The following is a 22,556-nucleotide window of genomic DNA, read 5'->3' as shown; positions in this document are numbered from 1 at the left end:
TCTAGTCAAAGTGAAGTGCAAAAGGAACTTTTCAACTACATTTATGCAATTCAATGGGACTTGGATGCTAAAGAACATTCTCCCAAAAAGCTTATAGGCAGCAGTGAGCAACAGAGGCATATTAGAAGGTGGGGGCAGAGAAGAAATTCTGGTCCAGTCGTTGCATTATATCAGTTAATAAGAATTAGAAATGAAAGCCGTGCCTTTGTTAAAGGCAACTGGAATGAGAAGTATGCTGTTTCAGCAGAACTGAAGCAAAAATGGTCCTAAGTGATTGGCAGCCGGTATAAAGAATGAAAAAGAGAAAAATGTTATCAAACATTGCTAGCTACAATGCAGGGTTGAAATTAACAGTGCTGTCATTTATAAAGACTCTTCTTTTTAATCTTGTTAGGGTGCCTAATGCCATAATTCAGTTGGTTTCGCAATATATTAAAAAGAATATTTCAACAGTTAAGATGCCAATAAAGCAAAAAAAACAAGTCTTTCTCACAGGTTTCAATATCTAAAGATAAACAACAAAAAAGTGACTATATTAAAAATTATATATAGCAGAAATTGAGCAGAAAACAGAAGATACGTAGTAACTGAATGATGAGGTAATGTTCAAAAAAATAAAATATATATACTGTAATTAATAAAGGAAGACTAAAATAAAATGCACGTGCATTTTTACATGTAGCAAAGACAGTTAGTCATGAATTCTTGCCAGTTTGAAAGATAAGACCAACAGTATAGACTATTCTTGTGAAAATAGTCAAGTTCTATGTTACGCCTCTGGGATTTTTGCTCACTGAATTGCTGTTTTGGCACATTGTCCCAAAATCTAACTTCTCACTCAGTCAGGAGAACTACACAATCATGCTGATCAGCAAATGTGTACATTCTAAAAGTAATACAAGGATCCATTAATGTTACTTTTACAAAACTAAATTCTTTCTCTGCTTTCCATGAAAGTATAATGCTCCTTTCTAATGAAATTGTGTAGATGGGCACAAAGAATGTGGACAACCAAACCCATAGCTTGAAACAGCCTAGAGCCCTATTTCTACTTCTCCCTTGGCAAATGCAATATATTTTGTCACTTTGTTTACTATCTTCTTACATTTCTCCACCCTCTCTAGATCAAATGGATGGGTTGTATAACTCAGTTTCTCTTTTCCTGCTTTCTCCTCCCTACATCTCTGAGACTTCATATTTGGTTAAGTTCTCTAGCTATGGCTGAGCAAAGTATTCAAACCAATGACAGGATCTCTGTCACCTGAGGATTTAGGAGCAGACTGACCAGACAAATCTCTGTAAGGAATGACTCAGAAATAATTGACCCTGTCTTGTAGCACAGAGATAGATTAAAGAATTTCTTGAAATTCCTTCCAGATCAATTTTTTTCTCTAATCTACTAGCAACAACTACAATTGCTCCCAAGCCCACACTGAACTACATAGAAAGCTTACCTGAAAGAAGTTCTTAGGCACTTTACATATATACCCTAAATTAACTGTATTCTACAGGAATTTTTAGGTGCTCAAAAAATACAGCGCTGGGCAATAATCTGGATAACTATATATACTAAATATATATATTATTTTGTTTATATCTGAGACCATTTGCAGATTTGCAAAAGTTATCCCTGAGTAGTAGTTTAATTTGTTACTGCACTTACAGAGCATTTGGAATCTTGAAATAAAAGCGGCAAGTAAAAAGGAAAGGGAAAGTGTTTGCTATGTCTTCAGGTACATCTTAAGAAAGCAACAATAGAGTTTCAGATAAATTGTGTCTGTATATTTGTGTGTACCATTGCTTGGTGATTCTCCTTTCTTTTCCTGTTAAAACATTTCATTCTTCCTATGTCTGCATATTTTTTGTAGTATTTAAGCTGAATTTTAAATATGATTCATGCTATAAAGAGCACAAAGAAATAGAAAAACTGTAAGAATTTTTAAAAACCACCTCATTTTTCCTAAGCACTGGGTGTTAGTGAAACCATCTTCCAGAGCACTTACTCCAAAACACTGTATTTACATTCTGTGTTGCTACAGGAATGAATCAGATTATTTAATATAAAATTTTTCATCTCTAATTTTGACCAAAATTAATGCCTTAGCATCAGGAACATCAATTATAGGAGGTAGTAACATAAACAAGTGTTTCTCCTTGCATATTTTGCCTATATGTCAGAAACCAACTACAGGATTATTGCCAAAAATGTATTTCTGAAACACAGTTTTACAGAAAGGGCCAAGAAAGCAGTAGTTTCCTTGCCTATGATGACTTCTTTTGTGCATTCTCTTTTATTACTTTAACACATTGAGACAACTTTTCAAAAAGATTAATATAATCTGTTCTTCTTTGATATATACAATATAGAAAATAAATCTCTAAACCAGGATGCTTTTCAGTAATTCATAATTAAATATGCAAATTCCACAGCTAAATTTGGACATGCAATTATATGAGTAATCACATTTCAGAAAGCCAAAAAATTGCAATTGCATGCTTAAATAGATGGCCAGGCCCCAAACCCACATGGGTGCTCTTGTTCTCTCACTTCCGAAAAAACAATTGCTTTGCTATTAAATGGCACCTGCTGAAAATTAAATGTATTTGTACAGGTAATTTGTGTGCCAGCTTAGATGTGTCTTTTGCACTTTAACAGAAGTTCAGATTTGAAACAACATAGCCCAAGAAATTTTTAAATTTCTGACATTTTTTTATGTGGCTTGCCCTTGATTAAATGTCTTGTTGCTGTAGAGTGGCCGTGGATGGACCATATGGATCTGCAACCACAGACATCTTCCAGTACCCAGTGAGTGTGTGCATTGCAGCAGGAATTGGAGTTACACCATTCGCCTCCATTTTAAAATCTATTTGGTACAAATGCTGCAACCCTAACACAGTACTGGCACTGCAGAAGGTAGGTGGGTAAGTTTATCACTCCATCAAAAAGTTCCACAAATGAGCCTGTTTTCACCAGATGTGAGAGGCAATTCCGAGCTAGAGACTCTTGGGTGCTTTAACTCATTCTCAGAAGCAGTCACTTGCTTTCCAGCTGCCTCAGGAGATGTTGTTGGGTAGTCTCCCTAATTTACTGTCATTCTTTGAGGAAGAAGGTAACCCCAACTGCACTGTTCTCAGTAAAAGCTGAAGAATCAAATTTTCAATAGCAACTGGAGATAAACATGGAATGTCTTTCATAACTAGACAGACAGTTAGAGAGCTAGAAGAGAAATTAGGCCTTTTTACTATCAAAAATAAATCCTGCAAGCTCACCTCAAACAGAAGAGAAGGGTAGCACTTGCTCCCTGTCCAACTGCAGGTTTCATGAGGGCCCTTTGGCTGCATGTCCTGGTCCAGAATGCTGCATTCAGTGACCATGAGCTGCTTTTCTTACTTCGCAAAGTCAGGATATTAGCTAGAATAGAAAGAATAAAATATATTTAAGCTCTGGTTGAGATGCATGTATCAGGATGTATACTACTGCCTCAAACCACTTTCATTATTTTGTTGAAAAAATTTATGGGAGTCTGTAAGGCATGGATGGCACCAATTAAGTTAACATACTCTTGATCTGCTAACCTGTAATACATCTTCTGCTAAGGATACGTGAAGCAGCACTGAGGGAGGATAGGTGAAGTAGGGTGAGGAATAAGAAGGCAACAGGGAAAAAAACAGCATTAAGCATTTCTTCCCTATCCATCATGGCAAGCGGTAGCTTGTGGACCTTAGAGTTTCCTTTAGCTCATTTTCCAAATGTAAAAGCTGAATCAGGAATTGTTCAACATTGCACATTTAAGGAAAAACACTGAAGTTTCATTAGAGTGGACAGATCGCTGAGAAGGTCAGTACATATGAAGCTGATTGCAGGACCAAGGGGCTCATCTTTTTAAATGAAAGAGTGTTAAAACTGGCATCTTAATGACAAGCTGCCACTGAAAAAGCATCTGGGATTTCAGTAACTGAGGAGTTGAGGACAGGTTCAAATTGCCAGGGGGGATTTTTGAGGCAGAAAAAGCACTGAAAAGACAGGAAAATAAAAACGAAAATATGTGCTAGATGTGAAAAGAAGTGTTTGCAAACCCTACAATTGTACAAGAATGATCTTTTCCACTGGAAGGAGAGCCATATATATGTCTATACATTTTATATATGCATAGTATGTATAATCTATAGGTATGCAAGTAAAACTGTTATTGTTGTCACTGCTGTTGTTATCTTATGGGGAAAAGAACAGAATTTAGCTATGCACTGAAAGTATAGCATACTTCTCAGGGTGTTCATCCACAGCTTAGGGAGAATCTTAGGTAAGTGTGCCTGCAAAGATATATGCATGGTGCATTTTGCCACTATTTTCTGCCATAGAGTTCAATTTTTTTTTAATTTCTGTGAAATACCGAAGTATTATGATTTCTTTATGTCCTTTCTTTGTATCTTGACTTCCTTATTGGTGCAGTGGGAATAGTAATGCTTATTTTTCACAGGTTTTATGAGACTAAACTTAACCAGTGCTTGTGAAATACTTTGAAAGTTGGATGAAAGGTCCTGGGCAAGTTCACAGCATTACTTAAAAATTTAGCAGTCATCTTAGTGAAAACGATTAATCTCAGGGTAGCTCCACTTTTTTTTTTTTTCCATTGGTTAAAAGCTTCCACTTGTGGTATAATTACAAATAATTTAATCTTCCTCAAAGTATTCAGCACTCTCTTTCTGCCATGATGAGTACCATAGAAATGTCTATTAAGGAAATAAATAAGAGGTTTTTCTTTTTTTAACAACTTCATTTTGATTTGAGTACAGCCATCATTATGGTTATTGAACTAATATTTCGTAGTGTTGCCCACATACAGTTGAGATATAAATACTCATAGCTCCCATAATGTCTGCAACTGTATAATTTTAAAAACCCAGCAAATCAAAAGGAGTACACATTTATCTAATTGATTCTTCACAATTAAATCTCCTTAGAGCTTTCATTTCCCTGTCATTTATTGCAATGAGGAAGGGCGCTACTGCTAGTCATGGCTGGAAAGTTTCTACTGGCTTTAGTTATGCATAAAATGATTTTTTTTTCACAATAGTGGTCTAATTTTTCAGATCAATTGCCGCTGAAACTGATAAAATTGTATGAATCCATCAGATGCTAATATTAGCAAACATCCACTTCTCTTTTATTCTGTATAAGGACATAAGAAAGGTCCTGAGTGCCATCAAAGATCCATCTAGCCCAATAGCTGGTCTCTAGCAGTGGCTCTTCATGAATACTTAGGGAAAAGTACTCAGAAAAGAAAATCATACAGTATGAGATTTTAGTGGACATTTCCTGGCCTTTGAGCAATTTGCAGTTCAGTAATGTCTTGGTACAAGAGCTGCATTCCTGTGTTTGATATAAAAACTTAGTAGTTTTTTCTTTCCTGAATTCGTATAATTGCTTTTTGAACCCACGTAGACCTTAGAAAACCACAGCATGTTGTGGCATTAAGTTCAGCTATATACCATGAGGAAAACAAAACCAGCCTCTTCCATTTGCTTTGAGACCAACTGTCCCTGCCTGAGGTAACCCACTGCTTCTAGCCTTACCCCAGCCCACAGCCTTCTCCCCAAAACTTCTCCTAAAGAACTAAAAACCTGGGCTATTTTTCCTGTCAAGTGCAACCATCTTCCTGAGCTGTGTTTGAAAGATTTTAGGCCTCTTGCTTCAAATTTAGGGGTAGGAATTTGAGTCCTGTCCTGCATTTATATTGATCAATTAATTAGGCTGAAGAAGATCTCTATCTTTTTTGGTATACTAAAGCCCATGTGTGGAACTGTATACTCAGGAGCAGGAAGAACTGAAGTTTTGCAGTGAGGTGCCCAGCTGCAGGTGTAGGAGTGTTTTGCAGGGACAGTCATGTCTAAGAGGGAGCAGCAAGAGTCAGGGATGAAGGTGCCTACCTGGCCATACTCTGCTTCATCACCTTTAACACCCCTTTGGTGAAAAGCTGGCTTTTCCTGTAGCTGCAGCTCCACCTCTGTCTTCAGAGAGCAGGGAGAAACAGATGGTTGGTCATCAACTGAGAATTATTAATCACTTTCCACATGATGGAAGCTGATTTACAAAATATGTTCTTTCACCTCACAGGAAAGAGGTATTGGAACTCTTGCACTTGTGTGCTGTACAAAATTCAGGATGTGGGAACCCAAATGATAAATACGTATGCATTGCAAGGGAGCAGAGTGTCACAGAAATAAGCAACTATTCAAGCCCTGCATTACAGATCTGATTAATAGCGATATTGTGTCTAACTCAATTTGCAAAAAAAAAAGCACTTGGAAAATTTAAGACAGTTTACCTGGGCAAGCCATCAAGCTGATGAATGTAGTTGAGGGGGTAGGGTGGGTGGAGACTAATGAAACATAAATCTAAAACATACTTTTAAGGGCCCTAAATTATTGCAGTCAGTTAATAGTATGAGGCTTACAAGAAAAATATATAGGATTCAGAATAATGGTTTAATTATAGAAATGCACTGATGCAGGCTTTATTCTACAGTTATAATAAGGATTAATTTTATTGTGAACTTACTGTATTTTAATTATACATGTAATATGTTGGGCCATGCTATGGGCAGTCAGTGTAAATAAAGGGAGAGTTCTTTGTAAACACCATTTATTTTAACATATTTTACTGGAAGTTCTCTTTGATCTAAGGGAAAAGGAGACCTTTTACAGATAGACTATCCTTCTTCACTACCACTTTTCTTTCTAAGTTTATAAATATGGCCAAAAATACTTATCATAATTACATCCTTTCTTCATTACTACATGCTCTCTACCTGTAACGTGAAAATTTGAGGCAGTCCAATGGGTACTGCTTTAGTGGAACTGCACCAGGGATGAGTTTAAGAAATTTCTGCAGCTTCAGAAAGCTACGTCCTTTCTTGAGAGGACTGTGCCAGAGGTGGCTTTTCCCAGACAGGTGGACTGGCTGTTAACGTGACAGATAGTTCTACAGCCAGCTGAAAGGATATTCTGGAAACCAGTCCCCCCTTTCAAAGAGCACGTTGTCTCATCCCATCATCTAGTTTTTCTTACTTCTTCCCTGAATGTGCTTGGTTCCCAGTCCTGCCCACATGCTCCCACTTGTTGCCTCATGCACAATTCATTATTCATTTAGAAGCACATGCCTTCTACACACACACATATACTAAATATACATTTCCATTAAATGAACTGCTCAAAAGACTTGAGAAATAAGACAATCAAGTAGAGGCTAGGGGAAGAAATTTCTCACTACAAATCAATGGCCATGGCATGACACAAACTGACAACACTCAGTGGTCTGATTTTCAAGGTGCTGAGGAGGTAGAACAACTGGGGACTTCAGGATTCAGACAAAAAAATACGTAAAAGTTAAGGCTAGAAATCTTGTCTAGTTTTGGTAATTTAAAATAATGCTGCTGTTGGTCTCAAAACCAAAATGCTATAAAGTCAGTGGAATTGCCTTTTCTTCGTAATCTATGCCAGTATAAATCAGGAACAATCCCCCTGTAAAGTAATGAGGTTATATTTAAGGCAAAACATTGAAACAGAGGGGAAAAAGAAAACAGTTAAGATGGCTGGTACTACAGTTCTGCAGCCATTCTTATTCCTGGGCTGTAAAAACACCCTACTTAACCCTGAATGTTTTATCTGTTTCCTGGGATCATACGTCATTTATATTTCTTACAGAAACCACAGATGGTCCCTTACTGTATACTCAGGTCTTGGAAACATCTCAAATTACTGTTAGTCTCTTTCAGCAAATCTCCAGTGAAGCATGGTGTTACCACATTTTTCTCCCATCACCTTACCAGAAGTCTGACAACCTAGTATATTGAATCTCTGGGAAATCTCTTTACAGGTTTCTGGTCATTTCTCTGATTTTTTACTTCAGAAGTGTCTAATACGCATCTTTATCTCCTTTCCTATGGAAAAAGGCCACAATTTCCAAATCATCAGAGGTCCCACAATGATTGCCTTGTGAAAGACCTTCTAGATTACCTCTGTTATTGAGGTGTAATAAAAGACAGAGAGGCTGGTGGGCACAAAGAGAGATGAGTTGGAGGAAATTAAAGGATTTTGCAACAAAATAAAAATCACAGTCACAATAAAACAAGTTCCAGCCATCCCTTTGTTATAAGCTTAGACATTGACCTCTATGCTGTTCCATTTTCATCTGAAATTGTGTATTTTTAGGCTTCCTCCATGTTTGTGAATTATTTCTTTGGAGGCACTATAAAAATAGAGGCACTATAAAAATAATTACATTCAAAATTACATTGCTCACAGAGGCTCATTCGATGTCTGGTGCCCTCCCTTCAAAAGTAATGATAGATTGTGTGGCAAGAGATGTAGAATTCAGGTTACAAAACTGCAATCGGATTTGTCTTACAATTGAGGTTCAGCTGAGCACCAGGATAGTGCCTGGGCAGACACCCAGGGAACTTCAGTCATTCACTCCCTGGGTGGTGCAGGAACTCCCAGTCCAATCAGCTACAAAGCTGGACCAGATTGAGATGAGGGACTTGAGACCAGGGCATGGGCTGTACTCCCCAACCCCTTCACAGCACAGCATTGCTGGGGGAGATTTACAGGTGGGAAATTTTTACTTTTCTGAAGATCCCCTGAGGTAGGTCTGCTCCTTGGACAACTGTATGTCTCAATGTGTTGACACTAAGCAATGTGTTTCAAGAGCAAAAGCTCTTGAAATAGAAACTCTCATTATTTTATTCACAGTGACTAGCCATCTTGTTTGAAGGATTTTATTCCCCACGCAAGCATTACCCTATACCAAGATCCTAATAAATTAGTTTGTTGTGGTTTTTTTTTTTTTTTTAAACAATCTCTCTGCTCTGTTTGTGACTGACTGCAGTAAAGGAGGAATAGACAGACATAAGCCATAGGGATGACTGAGAGATTTTAAATTAGCCTTTCATTGACAGATCCCAGAAATGTTTTGTTTACGATAGAGTGGATTATAGGATGACTTGATCACTGCCTCTAATTTCTACCTGGGAAACAAAACTTTAATAACAGGATCTCCAATTCAATAGACAATTAGCACAGGATCCAGCATATGGAAGTTGAAGCTAAAGAAATCTGGATTAAAAAAAACAGTGTAATTTTTCCATGGAGAGGAGGTCTTCAACTAATAGAAAAAAAAAACAACAAAAAAGATTAATTGTAATCCTTTGACAACTTTAACATTACAGTTTTGTTTTTCTCTAGTAATTATATGCTCCATTTTAAACAAGAAGTATATTTAAAAGGAAGTAGAGGCATTCTTCAGCATGCTTTATACAGGGTATATGGCTCGAAGAACATACCTTTTGACTGCATCAACTGTTAACCTATAGCATAAAGTCTTAAGAAACAGGAATTCCTTGCTTCAGTGCTGAATGAAACTGAATCCATTTTAAACATAACTGAAAATAAATCCAGAATTTCAAAGGATGATCAAATGATTAGCAAGAAATTCAATGTAAGTCAAAGCTCAGATGCACTGGCAGGCAGAGATGGGGAAATTGTACATTGCCTATCTATCTTCACTTGCACGTTAATACAATCACTCAATGTTTAAGATGAAAATGAAACTTTTAAAAGAGAAACTACATCATTAAAATGATAGTAAATTATGTTTAAATTTACAGTGGAGAAGTCACACTATGTGGTTAATGAGTTGAGCCAATCATCAGGAAGCTTTATTGAAAAATTGCTTCTTGTTAAATCTCTTTACTTTTATCTGACAGGTTTATTTTTACTGGATGTGTCGAGACCCAGCAGCATTTGAATGGTTTGCTGATCTTCTGTTCCATTTGGAAACAAAAATGGCTGAAAAAGGAAAAAATGATTTTCTAAGTTATCATATATTTCTTACTGGCTGGGATGAAAGTCAGGTAATGAAACTCTTACGAGTCTGAGTTAACGTACCTTGCTTTTCCAGTATGGTAACATATAGAACAGGAACAGCTGAATAAATGACAGATGAAGAAGAGAGACGAAGAACTGTAAATATAAAGACACCAAGCCATTTTTTTCCATCTTACATTTAGGAAAACAGGAATGGAGAAATCAAGCCAGTGATCCTTCCCATCCTAAGTCTTAGGAAGTGCTGATTACCAGGTATCTTGCAGAAAAGTGCAGACAGCCTTTCAGGATCTTGTGAAAGGACATTTTACCCACATCCTTAGAACAGTCTTGACATACATTCTGGCATTTCTCTATTGAAACATTTGGGGTTGTACTAAAAGTGTTGCTTTTGTTGGCTCTTATTATTTACTGTAATTTATGTTGTTCAGTTTTATATGTCCAGTGCACTTTTGAAACCTGCTGCACTTGGAATATTTTAGCAGCAAACTCTGTGGTCTGATTCATGTTGTTTGAACAGAAATTTTCTCTGATTGACTTTAAATTTGCCATCTCATAATTTAATTGGATCATCCTCCTTCAAGGCACTTAATCCTTAGTCTGGGATGGTTTTATTTCACTTCTTTGGTCTTTACCTAGACCAAATGAGTTTATTTTCTCTCTCTCTCTTTTTTTTTTTTTTTTTTTTTTTTTCCTTAATGGATTGCTCAGATCACACTGTGATCAGAGTCAGGCACCGGCCAGAAAAACTGTCACAGGAAAGTCTCTGCTTTACTGTTTTATTCCCTGCTGTCTCTGTTGAATGAAGGACTGTCTAGTAGAGATTAAATAGATTTCATAGAGCTTTTCCCTTCCTGCCTCTGCTGCCACAAAAAAACATTGTTTCTTTCTGCTTTCCTTAGGGTTTCTGTCAAGTAATGAGGTATGTGCATAAAGCTGTATTCAGAAATATCTACTCCCATTGTGAACTATATGGCAGTTATAGAAACTACCATTCTTCATGAGCAATATCACAGGGTATTACCTAAAACCTGCTTTCAAAGAAGCTATTGAGGAACCAAAAAACCCACAAAGTTGTCCTCATGTCTCAACTGTCATCATCCCACTTCCTTCTTGGGCAAACATCAGGTCAGAAATCAGGTAGGGAGACAGCTATTCTTGCTGGGATGTCTGACTCTCTTCACTCATGCCCCACACTTCTGAAATGTGTCCTTTTCAAATTCCGTTGTCCAGTCTCCTGTCAGCACTGCCTCATTATCCTGTACTGCTGGTTAGGTGATACAGGAGCACTTCTGAAGCTGTGCTAACTCCTTGCCTACACTGGTCCTGCTCTTGCTCCTGGAGCCCCCCAACCCTCTAAAGGGCTGCAGGGAAAAAAGAATGCTTTTCACTGGCTACTCTGACCAAACCCAGGGAACTGTGCTAGGTAACAGAGCTACCTTCTTCAGACATCCACCAAGTTCCCTCATCTTATAGGTCTTACTCACCTTTAGTAAATTCTAGTTCATTGTTTCTCAAAATTTGAGCTTCAGAGCCAGTGATAAATAGATGATGCTTTACTTTACTTCACCCTTAGAAAACAATAAAACCAACATAGTAACTGTTCTTTTCCTGTCTAACCACATAGATGACCAGTAGTCGGGTGAAGCTGAACCCAAGTAGGATGGGCAATTTACACCTTCTAGTGCACACTCCACTACTGGCAGGCGTTTACTCCTCAGCCATAATGTTTATTCAGTGTTTCAGACTTTGTGGATGACATGCAACAGAGAGTGAAACGGATATGGCATATGTCTGCCTCTGCTTGGACAAGAAATCATGTTTCAGCCTATTGCAATGCCCCCACGATTCCTAGGCAAGTTTAATGTGAACTAATGCAAGGACTAACACCAAAAATTCTGGAAAACTTCCATTTAATGTGAACAGAAATAGCCCATCTGCTTAGTGGTACAATTTTGCTGTAAACAATTAAAAAATCCTTCAGTCCCCCACCTCCCACTCCAAACACTTCAAATTCTTTCTTAGACTATTCTGAGTCCTCCATGACATTGAAGCAACTAACAAGAAGAACCTTTTAGAGACATGACCTCTTGTGACAACTGTGCTTGACCAGAATAACTGAGTTGTTATACAACATGGAAGGTACATTAGCATGAGAAATATACAATATTCCCAGGAAATGGATCTAAATTTCAGCAACCACTTCAAGAGATTATAATGATGCTCAGTTCATGCTAGGGCCTGAACTAAATGCAAAGCCTACTTTTTAACCTTCATCTGGTAATTTTGTGACAGTAATAGTAATGATGACAGTCGGTAGAGAAAACAGGGGTATTACTCCTGCACAATAGCAGCACAATTATGAGAGATGGTGGGTTTGTTTTTAAATGCATCTGGAAAGTACTCAGCATGATAAAAGGTGTAGTACAGGAACTGAGAGACAGTAAATGCCCAGCAAAATTGGGATTTGTTTTCTTTGCACTGGGAGCTGTGCAGCTTGCTTAGTTCAGAGCTTCACCTGAGCTGATCCACTTTCTGTACCTGTCTCCACCTCAGGAGAAGAGTCAAAACACTCAGGGTTTTATCCTATGTCAATCTGGTACATCCGTTATCTTTTCCATTAGGAGCTGAATGTTCTAGACTTACTTAAGGTGCATGTAATTGCTAGTATTTATTGTCAAACTCTGTTACAGTACGATTTACTCCCTTTCCTAAATGCCAATTAGGCCTTAAAATGGTGACTGTCACTTCAGAATCTGCAATGACAGAAGTGTAGGGTGAGATATTAAAAGGCTGAGAAGCTGTTTAGGAATCTGAGACGTGTCTGTAAATGTGACTAAAGCACTTAGGCCCATGCCAATAAAGACAGGTATTCAATCCCAACTAATTTTGAAAATTCCATCTGAAGATACTGAACTCCTCTGAGGTCGTGGGCACTTTTGGAAGTGCTTTTTACAGTTCTAGTTATATTATGAGTTCTTGAGTACTCCTCTCCTCACCTGCCAGTTGATAATTACACAATTTCCTTTCCCTCATTATAGCTCTGTCTTTTATAGAATAGCAGCATTAGTGCTTTCTTCTCTTACTTGGAGTACATGTTGTTGACTCTAAAATTATTACCTTGTAAATTTGCCTTTAGGCAACTCATATAGCCCTACATTATGACGACAAGATGGATGTAATAACTGGTTTGAGACATAAGACCTGCTACGGAAGGCCAAACTGGGACAATGAGTTCAAGCAGCTAGCCGAAAACCATCCTGGGTAAGGCAGGTTGGCTTCTAACCTTGTTAGGTAACTCTTCTCTCAGCATAAACAGCAGAAGGGTAGGGCAAAACTTTCTAAATGACCCTTTTAAAATAATGTTGGGTTTTTTGCTGCATGGAAAGAAGATTTATGCTTAATGAAGCTTTTAATGAAGAAATCTCGGAAAGAGAATGCCAATAAAATCTAATTTTTGGACAAGAAAATCTAATATTTAGAAGTATTTCAATATCCTGGCCTTTGTCCAGATATAATTGAAACACACAATCCAATTACTGTTCTGCACAAAGGACAAAGTAGCATTAATTTCCCTTGAAGATGGTTATTAAAGAGATAAACTGTGATTTTTTTTCTTATGATGTCAAGGATATGTTTGTTCCCCTAACATATTTGGCTACTCTTGCAAGATTGTGCTGTTCTGTTATTAGTTCATCTCTGCTGGCAAAGACAGTTCATTTGAACTTGGTGGATTTGCTAGTGGTCTGAGAAAAGCTTCTTTGTTCCTGAAAGCCTTTGAAGCAAGAATCTGAAATATTTTGTGTTCAGCAGTAGAAAACTCCAGAATCTTTGTGCCTCTTTATGATTTCCAAACATTTACCTGCTAATGCAAAATAAAGACTTGCACTTAGGAGACAGAGACACAAAAAGAAAAAGAAAAAAACCTTTTTTTAAAAGATTAAAAAACCCAAGAAGCTGAAAGGGAGAAGATCAAAGAGAATACAGTAAGCTACAAGAATACCATAAAATTGCAAAAAGAACAGTAATAGAGAAACTACTTGATGGAGGTCAAAATAAATACAATCAGGAAATATGAAAGATTAAAAATAGAAAAGTGCTAAGATTAGAAAATATTATTTTTGAAAGAACTTTTTATAGGGATTCTACTGCAGAAACAGAGCTTTATATTTATATTTGAAACTATTTTTTGTTAAGTACAAATGAGAAAAAGTTGGTTTTCTGCTGCTCAGGGAGGGAGATGGACTTCAACTTTATTTTCTGGATCTTGTTCTAAGGAACTTGGTAGTTCCTTAGAAAGCCAAGGCTAAAGTGACAGAAAAATCTTAATTAGCTTCTGAACCTAGATGCCCATATTTATGGTCAATGTGGAACCTTTTAAAGAAAACCTTGCATGAAGTAAGGATTCCTCATGAGAAAAAAATCCCCTACCTTTTCTTGCTCTGAGTTACAGCAGGTTCAAGAGTCAAGGAAACTGAAGAGTTTCCATTGCATGACAGAACAATCAGCTTTTACGAACTGACTACATCTAGAATTAAGTCCATGGTTTCCCTTGGCTACAACAGTGTCTTTTAGTGGATTAGCAGCACTATACCACTCCAGGTTAGACCTAGTGCAATTGTGCACCAGAGCACTATGGTCACTACTTTTGGGGACTATGTCTTTGGTGCTGAAATCATGTCTACAGCACCTCCCTTACAGGAGCAAAGTTTCTGAAACTCATGGCGCCCCTTGTCACTTGCACTGTGTTTATGTAGACTGAATTTCTCCCAGTAGCACAGCATGTCTGTGTATTGGTGTGTACATATATATGTTTTAAAGCTGTGTACTTAGAAGGCACTTTACAGCAAGTGATCAGATTTCAAGTTCCCTGTAGCAGACTTGTAAATTTATGAGCACAATTGTTTGTTACATTGGTTATGTTCTTATATAAGAACTACCTATTTACAGTTTTTGTTTTAAAGCAGCCATTTTAAGTTTTTCTACAAAAAAAGATGTTAAAATGCGGATTGGGGGGAAGGGGAACAATGCAAGCAGAAAGCTCAGAGGCAACTGAGAAATTTCTGTTTAGTTTTTGGGGTTTTTTTAATTTAACTCAGCTGGAGAAAAAAACACTGAAAATTTTCTGCCCAAGTATCATTTTTGTTCCTCTGCTTAAAAAAGCTATGAAGATCAAACACAAAGAACTAGCACTTAAAACAGTTTGTGACCTCTAATTTAGAAACCCAAATAAATAAGGCAATAAGAAATAATAATGACAAAAGTATTAAAATAATTATACTGTCGTACTTGGTGACAGTAACACATTTTTTTTACAACTGTATTTCTCAAAAAGACACTTCAAATGACACAAAGCCAGAAGCAGCCAAAAGGTACATTTTATCCATTTACTCTGCTACTTTCACGTTTTTGTTGTTATTGCGATTACAGCAACAGTATTGGAGTATTCTTCTGTGGACCCAAGACCCTCTCTAAGATCCTTCAAAAGACATGCAACTCATATTCATCAGTTGATCCAAGAGGAGTTCAATTTCACTATAACAAAGAAAGTTTCTAGACTGTACTTCTTAACTAAACAATAGGTATTACCAAATTGTGCATTTTTTCCTCACCTTCTCCTGTCCTCTGCTCACTCTGCAGCATTCAGGCGAGATATTAGGAGCTGTAAAATGAAGTAGGTGCAATACCTTCAGTAGAAAAATGCCGTCCAATGCCAACTAAAGTTACGGAGCCCATCCTTAGCCTTTCCTTCAAAGAACTCAAGGGCTGATTCTCCATTCCTTACTTAATATGCTGAGAATCCACCTACATCTGTGAGAAAACAAGTACAAACCACTCACTTCTGATGAAAAAGGTGTGAGTAAAATGGACATTCAGAACTGTACCTCACTGTTGTGTATGATCAAACTACTACCACAGGTGATACTCACATTCCTGCTGTTTAAATTGTGCCCAAAAATTCAATACATTTTCTTTCCTAGTGTTCTGATTTTGCACTTCTTACAGTCTCCCAATGCACACAGATCCACATCCACAGCACCTTTTGTGCCATAACTATACACACACTGTTCAACAAATTCCTTTTTGCTCTACCAAACTGTACCTTTTAAATCTGCCATTTCCACAGCAGTGGCTGTGCATGCTATAAGCTAATATGTTCTGATGGTTAATATGTTAGGGTGATTCCAGAAATTGTGGCACTCAGCAAATGCATCTCCTGAGACAGGCAACTGAAACTGTGGAAAAAAGTTTCTGGTGTCTTTTAAGTGTCACACTTTGACACTGAAGTATGGGCTTTAAAAGATACAGAATCACAGATACAGAACAGACTGACTGAGGTGGGAGGGCATATCTGGAGATCATCTACCCCAAATCCCTTGATCAAATCTGATTCTGTGAAGATAGGAACAACATTTGCATTCTTCCAGTCCTTGGGATCCTCCTTCCATTGCCGTAACCATCCAAAGATAATGAAGAATGGCAGACTCCCTCAGTGCTTGTGAGTGCATCTCACCAGTTCCCACGGGCTTATTTTAAAGCTCCCTAACCTAATCCTCCTTCACTGAGAGTAAGTCTGAATTGTTTCAGCTTCTTCCATTACCTTCATAAGACTGGGATCTGTGAAGGTCAGCCTTACATGTAAAGACTGAGATGAAAAAGGCATTCAGTACCCCTACCTTCTCCATGGCGTTGGGCACCAGGTCCCCATCCCATTCAGCAGTGGACCAGCTTTTTCTTTGTCTTCTCTTTGCTATTCATTCATGCATCCTTCTTCTTGACCTTCATTTCTCTCATCAGACTCAACTCCCAATGGGCTTTGGCTTCCCTAACCCCATTCCTGCACACTCAGTGTCTCTATATTCCTCCTGCATCACATGTACCTTTGTGCTTGAGTTTTGTGAGGCTGAATTTGTTCATCCAGGCAGGCCTCCTACCACCTTTACTTGACTTACTCCACCAAAAGAGGAATATTTTTTAACTTGGAGAAGGCAATTCTTGAGAATCATCCAGTTCTCCTGGGCCCCTCTTCTTTCTAGGTCCATATTGCATGGGATTCCTCCCGTGTCCTTCCCATGCCACATGCATTAGTGTACAGGCACTTCAGAGAGGTATCTGGTCATGTGAGTTTTCTATAAGATGTTCTAGAGCTGTCCCGTGGGCACGTGTTTGTTTGCAGGGACACCCTTGGGGTGGGCCCCATTCTGCCCTGGTTTGTTGATTGCAGCATCTCTCCTGTTCACATAATCCTGCATAATTTATTTGTTGCCTCAGTCTACCACTTCCTCACTTGATTTTGGGTCATCCACCCCTTCCCATCATTCCTAACTCAAAGATCTCATCACAGGCTGGCCAGCTTTTGTCCCACTGCAGTGGACCCCATCTCTTCCTAACAGAGATTCTCAGAGTGGATCTCATGGTTGTAAAAGTCAGATCCCTGTTGTTAACACCAGCTGCGCAACCAGTTGTTGACTTGGAGGACCCATGCACATCAAGTTCTCCATCACACCAAAAAGCCTTTTTGTTGGTTTGTTGCTCAATAATCTCTGACAGCATGGGAGGAACTGTGTTTGCCTGCCGTTTTGTCATATGTCAAGCTTACAACCTCGAGAACGGTGCGTGGGTGCAAAATGTGCCCATACATATATTGCTGATTAGCACTTGTAACAAAGGCTAATTCATATCCGCATTTCCTGGTCTTTGATCTGCCCTGTAACTGACACCGTCTTTCCTCTTAGGTCACAGACTATGTTGTTCAAACTAGTTACCTGTTCTCTGCTGTTTGTTACAAAATAATGTCATCTTTTCACCTCTGCAAACCTTCTCAGGCAGCTACTGGGAGTCCTGAAATACAACTGAGGCCAGCTGCAGAGCTGCTGGAAATGCTGTGGTCCTACAGCTGTGTTTCAAACAACCCATCCGGGGCCCACAGAGTGTCTCCTGGAGCCACATCTCCCAAGATGCTGAGACTAATGCAAAACTGTGAATACCATCTGCACAACTGTTGATGGTTTCTCCAAGAGAGGACTGTGTCCAGCTGGCTAGGTCAGCCAGCTCTGCAGTACCTGGGATATTAAAGCAATGAAAGAATAGCCTTCATGCAACCCAAATCTTTATTCATCTTCTCATAGCTCTCACTGACACTAGAGCTGCCACAGCTATAGGTCCTATGCCCTAAAGCAGTCCTTTCCTCACAGCTTTCTCTTGCTCATCTTTGATGTCTGAGTATATCATTGACACCTTCCTAGATCTGTTGTTGCCTTCCACCTTCATGTATCACTTGAACTTATCTTTGAGATTTCAACACTGTTAAGCACATGGAGCACCGGATAATTCCAGAACGACAGAGAAACAAACTAAAAAATATGGGACTGTTGTAAAATTCACATAAGCTAGAAAAGTGAGAAAAATATTGCCCTGTTCCCCAGCACAGAAAGTTAAAGCAAAACTACATTCAAGTTGGACTGAGGCATAACAGAGCTTATTAGGATCACACAACGCATTTACCCAGCTCCATAATAAAAATGGGAGGTAGAAAACATGCTGTGCATGTCAGCTCCAGAACAAGACAAATTACATTACATATGTATACTTATACACACACACACACTAGAGGGGATATAACTGTATAGACAAAAGGAATGGAATAATAAAAACTATGTCACAGAAGACTCCAGTATTATTTTATATACCTCTTCTATTAAGAAACACAGTGTGTGTGAACTGAGATTGTTCTACAAGATACAGTTGCATCATTATTTAGTTTAGGGCAATGCATCTTTGTTTTAAAATTGTTGAAGTTTTTTTTTTAAATGCCTGGCTATGTGAAATGATTAATGCGGCACGTACTGTGTAGCAGTAGAGTGAGTGGAGAATTAGAGCCTCTGCCAGTTCACCTAGAGGCATTTATCTTTTCTTTTTTTCCCTGGTGCCCGTGCTGAGCCTCAGGGCAAGCTGACACATTTTTTAATATAAATTAAGCTTCTTTTTTCTTTTTTTTTTCTTTTCTTTTTTTTTTTTTTTTTTTAATGTGTGTTGAAAATCTTGAAGGAAATGAGAAATGTGTGTAGGCACCAATACCAGCTGTCATTGCATGAAAGAAAGAGGTGACAATTTCCTGCAGATTCTGAATGACTGTTTTAATGGGGTTGGATCGGAGGTAACAAGCACGAAGATATTGTGCTGCCAGAAAACAGGATCTGTTCTCCCCCCAGCATCATGCAACAAGATGTAACATTTAGCTTCTGGCTCAACATGGCATCTCTTCACCGCTTTGATTTATTCCCACTTTTGCAAATCACTGTGGTATGCTACAGGAGACGCATTTAGAGCCCTTGTTATAGTTCATTGAGTAGCACTGCTGTTATCACCACCAGAGGAGAATTTCACTTGTATCAGGACTGAGTGACCTGGAATAAAGGAAAAATAATACTAATAAAAAAAAAAAAAAAGAAAAAAAAGAAGTGGGGAGGTTTGCTGGAGTAGGATGAAACTCCATTTAGGTTGAATGAAAATCCCTTTATTACAAATACAATTTAAATCAAAATGGGAACAAGGAAGATTTGGCTTCCTGCCTTGTTTTGAATAACACTGAGCACACAGCAGTGATGATAATGTGAGTGCATATGTAATGACTCTATTATTATGTTTATATATGGAAACATCATTCACTGTCAGGGAAAATGAAAAATATCTTCATGGATTTGTCCATTCAGCTTCTTCAGCAGGAAGTGTTCGGCAGTGAGTAGGAAAATATTATTAAATAAAATACAGTCGTAACAGCACAGACTCACCACATCCTGTGACAGAAAACTAATCATAGGCAAGAATCGTAAATATACAGATTAATTACTTTGGCTCTTAAAATAAAAAGAGTGGTATTATAATGATAGAAGTTGTGTTATGATAATTTAAGTTTATCCACCAGTAACTGTAAATTGAAATACATGGATTTAAATGTTCTGGAATTCCTTCCTCTCTCTGTCCTCCCTAGTTACGCATGTAGTAGAAATTACTTAAGTCAGTTTGCTCCTTAGTTTACACTGAAAGATTAAACAGGAACTTCCACTTTTAAAAGAAGGTCCGTCATACAGTGTGTGTACCATTTCATTACCATTATAAGGATTCTCCTCCTTCTTTCCTGCTTTTAGATATAATTAAATGGTTAAGAATTAACTGTAAAAAAAGTGAAAAACTGTTCGTAGGTTTGAGTACTGATTAGCAGATTTTATAACAACTGCCTTAAAGGCAGCTCAGCAACTCCAGAAAAGTAATAAATTAAATTACATGGTAGGTTTATAATCTCAACTGGTCAACAATTTCAGTGATTTTTTTTTTTTTTTTGAGGCAAAAAAACACCTAACTTCTTCAAGAACAGAGAAAAGGAAAAGAAAAAATGTGACAGTGCTTCCACCCAGCTTGCCCTATGAATACCAAAAGCTTACATTAAACATGCATAGTCAGTCAAGTAATGAGGAGTGCAAACCCATGATGGTCAAAGAGCATCGTAGAGGATGGACTAGAAGGTGCAGTACTGTGTGCAGCAGAAGCAATCTCTTCTCCTAACACTTTTCAGGCAATCAAATACCAGGCATGAAGTCACCTTGGTGACCACTTTCAGGGTGGGATGTACTCTACTAAGGGTTTGCTGGCCTAAACATACCTAGTGTTGGAAACTGGCTGAGACGAGACTTTTTCACCTCAGTCAGGTTATGTATTCTGCAGCAGCAACACCATCTCCTTGTGTGTGATCACTTAAATGTCTGAAAAATTCTGCATTTCTGTGGGATAAAATCAGGTGTCCATTTCATTAAAGCTGCAGCTACAAAAAGAACCATTTTCCAGGAATGTCTACTTACACATCACTGAACATGTTCAAATGACAGTAGACTGATGATTTGCATTTTAAAACTCTAACCAGCTAACTCTTGTTTAACAGGAGACTTCTTGTCCTTCAGCAAATTATATCTTACAATGAAAAAAAAAAAGTCAGTTACACAATGGTTTTCATGTATGTGAACAAATGGGTTAGTTGACATGGAAACACGCTTTTACTTCTTTCAAAAGCAAGAAAGGATGAAAAGACTTAGAGTCTATAAAAGATACATTAATATCCTTTCAGAACACATAGAAACAAACAAAAGTTGCATAGTATAATGAACCACTCAAACCAGCATATTTCAAAGGCTATCTATTTGCTTCAAATATTTGTAACTATTATTTCTAAACAATAATTACTTCTAACATGGTAAGACTTTTGTATTCATTGAAGATAAAAGCCCTGAGCCTGCCAATACTTACACATGTGCTTTACTAACTTCAAACAATCTTTTTACTGTCCTAGAGGACTAACTATGGTTTCCTTTGAAGCTCATGCACAGAAGACTGATGTCAGGCTCAAGGTTGGGTCCTGAAGGCTGATCTGTATTATTCAGCTATTAAACTACTGGACTGTCTTGATTCTTGCCTAGAGACTGTTTCTCTGGTACAGTAATTCTGAATATGAAAGACAATTTACAGTCATGCTCGCTTCAAGGTACACAGATAAGATTGTACTTATGCACTTTAATAAAAGGCCTGGTTTCCAGTGGTCTTACAGCTTCTATTAAGCAAAAAAATGTGGGTTGGGGGAGAGTTTTTATCTTTTTTTTTTTTTTTTTTTGGCCAAATGATGAATACACAGATCTGAACATTTAATTCTGTGGATATACACAAATAAGCAGAAGAGAGGGCAGATACAAGCCTGTCCTCTGAGACAGAAGTCTTGGATTCAGGGGGGACCTTATCACTCTCTACAACTACCTGAAGGGAGGTTGTAGTCAGGTGGGGGTTGGGGTCTTCTCCCATGCAGCTAGTGACAAGAGGGGACGGCCTGAAGCTTCACCAGGGGAGGTTTAGGTTGAATATTAGGAAGTACTTCCTCAAGGAGAGGGTGATTAGACATTGGAATAGACTTCCCAGGGAAGTGATGGAGGCACTGTCCCTGGATGTGGTCGAGGAAAGGCTGGATGTGGCACTCAGTGCCGTGGTCTAGCTGATGTGGTGGGGTTAGTTCATAGGCTGGACTGGATGATCTTAAAGGCTATTTCCAGCCTTGGTGATTCGCTGATTCTGTGATTCTGTGACTCTGTGACTCCAGCCTACAGCTGACCATTTCCCAGCAACACTGCCTTGAACACTGAATCTCCTGTCCCATGCAAATGCCTGAGTATTTGCTTGAGACGGGAGTTCTCTACACAATAGCAGCACATTTCCTCCTGCTGTGGTCCAAGGCTGCTAAAACCCTCACAGAAATCATTACTGTGAAAAAAGCAGAACTAAGTGGGGCTTTCTGAGCAAAGATAAGGAAGCACGGACAAGCCCAAATTAACACACAGCAGTTGTGGCATGGATGCACACAGGAAATTTGAAGAAAGCTATCTGCTTTAGATCACACAGAAGCTCATGTCCACATTCTCCTCTTACTGTAACAAGCACAACGTATTTATTCTCATGTTTCCAGGAACTGATCAAGGTTAAAAAAAGTGAAAGACACCCTTTGAATTCAAAAGGTCACAGGCACCTAATCAACCTGCAACACATCACAGTCATTAATTGTACATTACTATACAATTACATTACATTTAGATAAAAATGTTTAGATTGAAGAATTCCCACCATTTGCTCATTAATATTAG

General features: G+C 38.2%; 1 protein-coding gene across 1 annotated transcript in view; it reads left to right on the top strand.

Moving 5' to 3' along the window:
• Positions 1–15,439, top strand: part of NOX3 (NADPH oxidase 3) — a 39,625-nt gene extending 24,186 nt beyond the window's left edge. Inside the window, exons 10-13 of the mRNA XM_051614539.1 lie at positions 2,752–2,914; positions 9,765–9,911; positions 13,022–13,146; positions 15,313–15,439. Coding sequence (XP_051470499.1) covers positions 2,752–2,914; positions 9,765–9,911; positions 13,022–13,146; positions 15,313–15,439 — 562 coding nt within the window. The remainder of the gene's footprint in view (positions 1–2,751; positions 2,915–9,764; positions 9,912–13,021; positions 13,147–15,312) is intronic.
• Positions 15,440–22,556: the final 7,117 nt, after the last annotated feature.

Source organism: Apus apus, chromosome 3 (genome assembly GCF_020740795.1).
Source record: "Apus apus isolate bApuApu2 chromosome 3, bApuApu2.pri.cur, whole genome shotgun sequence".
Taxonomy (NCBI): Eukaryota; Metazoa; Chordata; class Aves; order Apodiformes; family Apodidae; genus Apus; species Apus apus.
The sequence above is the reverse complement of the archived record's forward strand: the minus strand, read 5'-3'. Positions and strand labels throughout refer to the sequence as shown.